The 7,204-nt window shown below is 33.9% G+C and overlaps 2 protein-coding genes across 2 annotated transcripts in view; one reads left to right on the top strand and one right to left on the bottom strand.

Annotated features, from left to right (window-relative positions):
• The first annotated feature begins 525 nt into the window (after positions 1-525).
• LOC105451457 (myotubularin-related protein 6) lies at positions 526-5,467 on the top strand. The gene is made up of 13 exons (XM_011691907.1): positions 526-986; positions 1,221-1,334; positions 1,410-1,572; positions 1,695-1,852; positions 1,950-2,075; positions 2,149-2,283; positions 2,584-2,716; positions 2,801-3,027; positions 3,131-3,381; positions 3,465-3,608; positions 3,691-3,817; positions 3,931-4,197; positions 4,402-5,467. The coding sequence occupies exons 1-13, from the start codon at positions 963-965 to the stop codon at positions 4,543-4,545; spliced, it is 2,013 nt and encodes a 670-aa protein (XP_011690209.1). The 5' UTR covers positions 526-962; the 3' UTR covers positions 4,546-5,467.
• The window catches only part of LOC105451458 (calnexin), a 5,530-nt gene continuing 3,184 nt past the window's right edge, over positions 4,859-7,204 (bottom strand). The window contains exons 6-8 of the mRNA XM_011691908.1: positions 6,440-6,568; positions 6,015-6,206; positions 4,859-5,882 (exon numbers count right to left, since the gene is read on the bottom strand). Coding sequence (XP_011690210.1) covers positions 5,826-5,882; positions 6,015-6,206; positions 6,440-6,568 — 378 coding nt within the window. The 3' untranslated portion in view covers positions 4,859-5,825. The remainder of the gene's footprint in view (positions 5,883-6,014; positions 6,207-6,439; positions 6,569-7,204) is intronic.

The raw sequence follows: 7,204 nt of genomic DNA, 5'->3' as shown, positions 1-7,204 counted from the left end.
TTTTCACTCAATTTTCGAACTTGTTTTTGAATTTTGGTATCAGTTATACATTCAAGCATAAGAATCGATGTGCAATAATTTGAAATCATGGGTGATTTTGTTTATACGAATAAACAAACGTTGAAAAATTGCCATTTTTCTGGAGAAAATTCATTATCTCTGAAAGTTCTCAAAGTTTCCACGCAAAGATCTTCCCTCAAGGATTTTTGAGGTCGCTGATAACAAATTCGTGGCCGGATTTTTGAAATCCAAGATGGCGAATCCAATATGACGGACCCGAATTTGAAAAACAATGCAAATTTTATGAAAATATATATCTGGGGGTTCAGCGATTTTATAATGGATCAACACTGTTTTTCGAATTACAGTCGCCATATTGGATCCGTCATCTTGAATTTTGGGAATCTGATTACAGATTCGACTAATCAGCGACTCCGAGAATCCCCAGATAATTTTCATAAAATTTGTTTTTTAAATTCGAGTCGGCCATATTGAATCCGCCATTTTGAATTTCTAAATTTTGATCTCAGATTCGTAATCAGCAACCTCAAAAACTCCCGATAACCAATTTTCCAGTATTATATTTCAATGTATCAGCCCCTTCTTGCCACCATCTTTCGTTTACGACCGCGTTCCGAAACTCGTTGAAAAAAATTTTCGCCTCGTCTGTATATCAATACGAAGCGGATCGACTGTTGCACACACGCATACCGCAATCTGTCACCATCTGTCACTTTCAAAGGGAATGGGAGTGAATGGGAGTAGTATGTGTAACCTCGCCTATTAGCTTAAGATATCTGACAAGTGTCCACCTACGCTTGGAACAAATGTTTATTTTTTAATCTGTCGCTGTCATGAAGCTCGGGTGATATATACGTGTGCGTGTGCCAATCGATTGCAATCGCCTAAATCAAATAAAGCCATCTGATATCGCGCGTACGATTTTTCTTAAGGCCACAAAAATGGATCAGATAAAGGTCCCTAAGGTAACTTTTGATTCGATATTCATTGTACTCTGTGATTTATTAGTAACGAATTGACGATGGTAGCAATTATTACACATTTATAATTACATTTATAATTTTAATTATCTATTTATTTTGACCCTCTTACATTGAATTATATATATCGAAATAAAAATCGCAATGTTGAAAAATGTCTTTATATTTTTATATTTGCACGTATAATATAAGCCTTCAAAAGGGAAGTGTATTTTGCAGGTAGAGAACGTGAGGATGCTAGATAAATATAGCAATAATCATTCCATCGGCACGCTCTACCTGACGGTGACTCATCTCATCTTTGTCGAAAGGAGCGGCAAAAAGAAGATATGGGTAAATCAATATCGGTCTAATAAAAATTACTGAGTTTACGTTTGAAAGTAATGTTTCCCAATGTCATAATCGCAGGTGTTATACACACATATCTCTAACATAGAGAAACAGCCATTGACGACCACAGGCTCGCCGTTGTATATTAAGTGCAAGCATTTTTTCATTGTCACATTTGTCATCCCGAAGGAACGCGATTGTCACGAGATTTATCTCACATTATTGAAATTATCCTGCCCAGGTAACACAAGCTACTACATTTGTATTATATTATATTTTTGCACAGATTCGAAGATATTTATTGATAACTTAAAGAATTATATTCATAATTTTTTTGTTTTCATTGGTCTTATTTTAATACAGCTAGTGTAGAAGATTTATATTGCTTCAATTACCAAGAGAATAAAGATACGCTACCTCAGCATGCCGGATGGAATTTCTTCAATGTGCAGAGTGAATTTCAACGGCAAGGCGTCCCGAACGAGGAGTGGTCGCTTTCGTATTTAAATACTAATTATGAGGTGAATATCTATTGTATATTTTCATCTCAAATCTCTTTCGCATTTCAAAAAATGTCAATAAACTAAACTACTTTTACTAAACTACCGATTCTTTCAGCTCTGCGATACTTATCCAAGGTACTTATACGTCCCGAGCGCATCTACGAAAAATATTTTATTAGGCAGCGCGAAGTTCAGAAGCAGAGGGAGGCTACCAGTTTTGACGTACTTGCACTCGAACAAGGTTCGAGCAAAATGATATTAACGTTAAACTTATTTAACTGAATGAGGGTCTTTTCAAATAAGATGACTTTTAGGCTGCCATTTGCCGCTGCAGTCAACCGCTCTCGGGATTTAGCGCGCGGTGCCCCGAAGACGAGGAAATGATGCATCACATACTGTGTACAAATCCTAATTCGCGGTACATGTATGTTGTCGATACAAGGCCGCGGGTGAGTATACGATTAAAAATGTATAGGTCCTTTTCCAATTGAATATCCGATCTAATTCTACTGATTTTTATTCTTAAGAATAAAAAAGTAGATATATGATTATATCTACTTTTTTTTATTCTTAAGAATTGAAAGTAGGAAACATTGCTTGTATCTGTGAAGTAAGCACATTTTGTTAATTAAAAAAAAAATTACAGTTCCAGTACCACTTTCCACAAATAAACGATTTTATAGTTATACTAAACTGATGTAAGGTATCATTAAAAGCAAAAAAAACGAAACTTCATTCTGTTGGATTAGATCAATGCCTTCGCTAACAGAGCTGCAGGAAAGGGATATGAGAACGAGAATTTCTACGACAATATCAAATTTCATTTCTTCGGCATAGAGAACATTCATGTAATGAGAACGAGTTTAAATAAGCTTTTGGACCGTAAGTATAAAATTCTTGTGGAGTTTGTGCGCAAAAAATCAATTCTCATATAATTATTAACTTTCCATCTATATTTGAACTCAGTGCAAAGATCAACGTCCATGAGTGCATTCGTGAGTGGTTTAGAGAGCAGCGGTTGGCTCAAGCATATTCGTTCCATCCTGGAAACTGCTTGGTTCATCGCACGGGCAGTTTCGAACGGCGTGAGCGTGGTAGTGCATTGTAGCGACGGATGGGATCGCACTGCGCAAGTGTGCTCTCTGGCTGCGTTGCTGTTGGATCCATTTTACAGAACTATTCAGGGCTTTCAAGTAAGTAATTCAATAACCGTTTGTTCAAATTTCTACGTTTATAATTATTTGATTAAATTTACATATCTCGTTTAATAAATGATTAAACAATTTTTTTTAACAGGCTTTAATAGAAAAGGATTGGCTCTCGTTCGGTCATAAATTTAGTGACCGTTGCGGCTATGTCAGTAACGACGGTAAAGAACTCGCGCCGATATTTACACAATTTATAGATGCGACGTACCAATTACTACAGCAATATCCATATAAATTTCAATTCAACGAATATTTCCTTTTAACGTTACACGATCATGTACACAGTTGTCAATACGGCACGTTCATCGGAAATTCGGAGAAAGAAAGGCAAATGTTAAGGTACTGCATCTTTATGTCAATCTCTTTCCTCACGATAAATGTAAACGAAAAAAGTTATGACGAGTATAAATTTATTATTTTAGATTATCCGAGCGAACGTACTCGTTGTGGGGCTACTTGGCGAACAATATGAATGAGTATATAAATTCAATCTACAGGTGCAATCGTTACAACAACGAGGAATCTGCTGATATTCTTCAACCAAAATTGGCACCTCAGTCTATCGTGTAATAAACATGTAACTTTTGTGCAACGATTTATATTCGATGCCAGTCACGTAGTTTGAGTGCAAACCGTATTATTTTCCAGTCTGTGGAGAGGCCTGTACTTCAGATTCGAGAATGGAATACATCCTAGGGAAACGTGCGAAGACTTAATTCTGACGATTCACGATCACACGAGTTCTTTGGAGGATCATGTGAAGCTTCTATTAAAAGTACGTATCACAATTTGGTCACAAATAAGTGGAGGATGTTTTAAAAAATATATTTTATCTAAAAATTAATGTTCATCCCTCGTTTACATCTGTACTCTAATCTTCTTCAACAGCGAGTCAGTTCGTTGGGGCAACTTTTAAATACCGCTCCGAATAACGCTCAAAAGAAGGGAAAGCATAAATTCGACAATAAATTCATGAAGGAATCGTTGTCGGAGACTATAATAGAGAACACCGCAAATCACGACGAGAAGACGAGAGCTAAACTAAAAGCGAATCAATTGGAAAATGAATTGAAGACGGTCGCCTTGGAATGGAAATCGTCGCGAAATATGGAAGAATGTGGCTGCTCCACCACGTTCGATGCTTTTAACAAAAAGGTACAGCTGACGATTGCGTCTTTTGCAAGTTTCCAGCAAACACAGATTGTAACTGCAATATTGTAATATTGCAACAACAATATATAACAACAACATTGTAATATTTCTACAATATAGCTGAAATGTTACAATGTTGCTGCAACCTTGCAGTTATGTGTTTGCTTGGTTGAAACGATTCGATCTTTTGCAATTATTCTGTTCCAGCATCATTGTTGGTCCTGCGGTGATGTATTGTGTACAAGATGCATGGCGGTGCACACCAAGTTACCTGGACATCTGTCACAACGTGCCGTACCCACCTGCAAATCGTGTTATCAAAATTTCGGCATGTCTGCCACTAGTCCTTAGAGCCGCGCTTTATTTAATTTAATGCCGACTTAAGCGGTATCTACAATAAGATTTTAAAGGCGTAAAGCTTAAGCTTTAAGCCTTAAGCCGTAAGAAATTGACCAAACATAGTCGATTATTCTCCTCATATTCGTCTGTGATTAATTAATTTCTTATGGCTTAAGTTTTACGTCTTAAAATCTCATTGTAGACACCGTTTTATGCTTACAATCTGTATTTGTACACACATGTCTTTTGAACGAAACAGCGAAGAAACGTAGTACATGTATCGAGCAATATCGTATTATTCAAATTTCAATATTTAGCTGTTTTCTATATTTCTTCGAATTTTATTTCGTTTCGCAATCGATCAATACACAAACAACGTAGTACCTGATTACAATATGTACCATATGGATTTATCTCTAACTTAAATAACTCATTTAACACATTAAAGTTCGTGAATATTACACCAAATAATTAGTAACAAATCATTGACTATCAACTACTATGGTACGGTCGATAAATACCGTTTACATTTTACGTCAATGACTTTAAAAGCTACCTTGTCAATTGTATTCTTTCGGTATTTTTTATAATCGCTAGAAAAAAATGATACATATATAAATTATGAATATATATATATATTGATTATGAATATATATATATAGATTAAAAAATTACGGGAACACAAGCTGATTTTGCACATTCTGTGGATAAATATTATCTGCATCGCATCGCAATTAAATTGGACTCTGCCATAGTAGTTGAAGAATATAGTAATTATTAAATTCGTTTTAAGTTACATTAGGACGTGAAATTGTACATACATTGCATTCACATATATTACATTCATCACTTCTTTACTATCTTTTGCTAATTTGTCCCACTGTAATATCAAATATGTAACATTAAAACTGAGTAAAATGCTGTTCTTTAATGTTACAACATTTCACGATGTTGTAGCTAAAAACACATAAATACTATATATTATTAAGACATCGTTCGTTTTAAAGGAAAAAAAGAAACGCTCCATTAATTGTAAATTTCCGAGAATACGCATGTATAATCTGAAAACACATTTCCTCACAATTATATTAATATAAGACTTCGTACGATATCAAATGTCAAAGATTCTTAGACGAGCAATTAAATATCGATCACATTGCAGTGAATGAATTTGCTAGTGACTGGCCCTATTATCTACAGTGGCAAGTGTAATGTGGAATGTGATAGTATTGGGTAAATATCTTAACGCGCGATAATATTCTTATTAAATTTTTTTATAATTATTCTTCTCTCTATTCTTTATTTGGTTTTCTTCGTCGTGGTCCTTCGCCACTAAGCAGCGGAGCATCCTGGAATAATCATACGCTTTCACGTAACCGAAGATCATTTATAATAAAACAAAAAACATTGCGTATATCGAAAAAGTTAAAAACTATAAATTATGATTCTTGCTAAAAGACACTTAAAAATCTGTTACCAACCTTATCACTTTCTATTACTTCCTCCGTTCCAGTCTCTCTCTCTATATCTTCTATTTCTTCTATAATAGGTTTTTGATCATCTATCTCAAGATTTAAAGAGTGCTGATTTTCATTACTCTCCATAGCCTCATCGAGATCATCAGCCATCCCTGAAAGTGGCTTTTCTTCTTCATCTTTAAAATCTGTTGGATCCTAAGATGTTGAGAGCAATGTAAATTACATTTTGGTTCACTTTTAGATTTTTATATTTATATACTAATGTTAACAAATAAGCAAATAGCATTACATGCTGGATAACAACTTGTATTCTGCATACAAAAATAACTAATATTATCAAATATTCACTTTAGGATTTCTAAATATTTGTAAAAATAAGCTACTTTCTGTTCTTTCAAGAATACTTGAATTATTTTGACTGGATATACCTCGGACAAGCAGCAATAATACATTAACAGCGATACTGGTATTGCAATTAGCAATAAGTACACTGCCCACATCCATGGATAGTCCGCAGTAAATTTCACGAGCCGAGCCCACATACTTGACATACTCCACTATATCAGATAATCATAAAATACTATACATTATAAGCACACACAGGGATTTTTAATTGTATACGAATTTATGTATTACAATTGCATTTTATTTCAAATTATACTTTTAATACAGTTAAATAACATATTAAATGCAATCATAATACATATGCAATTATTATTGGTTCAAAATCTATTATATGCATTAATAAGTATACAAATTCTAGCATCGGGAATGAAGCCATTATTGATTAGCCATTAAATAATTAATGAGTAGGCTCTTTCATTATTAAGAGGTCCGTGAGGGTTATAATATAGTAATTAACATTACTATTATAATTTTTTTTATAATAATTAACATTACTATTATAATATTATACTCAGTAAAAGATATCTAATATAAAATAAATCTGTTATAAAGAATCTACATTACGTGTAGTTAGCGTTTGTACTAGGGCTGTTACTTTTCACCTACTTCGAATATTCGAAGCTTTGAAAGACTTCGAAGCTTCGAAGTTAACTTCGACCTTTCGAAGTTTAAGGTACCTTTGAAGCTTCAAAGTTTCAAAAAATACATTCGTGCAAATGATAAATTTACAAGTAAAATTTACAAATATTTTAAATAAAAAAATTTATATATATGCTAAAGTAGTGAGT

The sequence above is a fragment of the Wasmannia auropunctata genome, unplaced genomic scaffold (assembly GCF_000956235.1).
Source record: "Wasmannia auropunctata unplaced genomic scaffold, wasmannia.A_1.0 LD336051.1, whole genome shotgun sequence".
NCBI classification, from domain to species: Eukaryota; Metazoa; Arthropoda; class Insecta; order Hymenoptera; family Formicidae; genus Wasmannia; species Wasmannia auropunctata.
This window is presented reverse-complemented; position numbering and strand designations above follow the sequence as displayed.

Coding starts and splice junctions, on each gene's coding strand:
- LOC105451457 (XM_011691907.1), top strand. CDS start 963: ATGGATCAGATAAAGGTCCCTAAG. Junction 1,335..1,409: donor GCGGCAAAAAGAAGATATGG/GTAAATCAATAT, acceptor TCATAATCGCAG/GTGTTATACACACATATCTC. Junction 2,284..2,583: donor TTGTCGATACAAGGCCGCGG/GTGAGTATACGA, acceptor CTGTTGGATTAG/ATCAATGCCTTCGCTAACAG.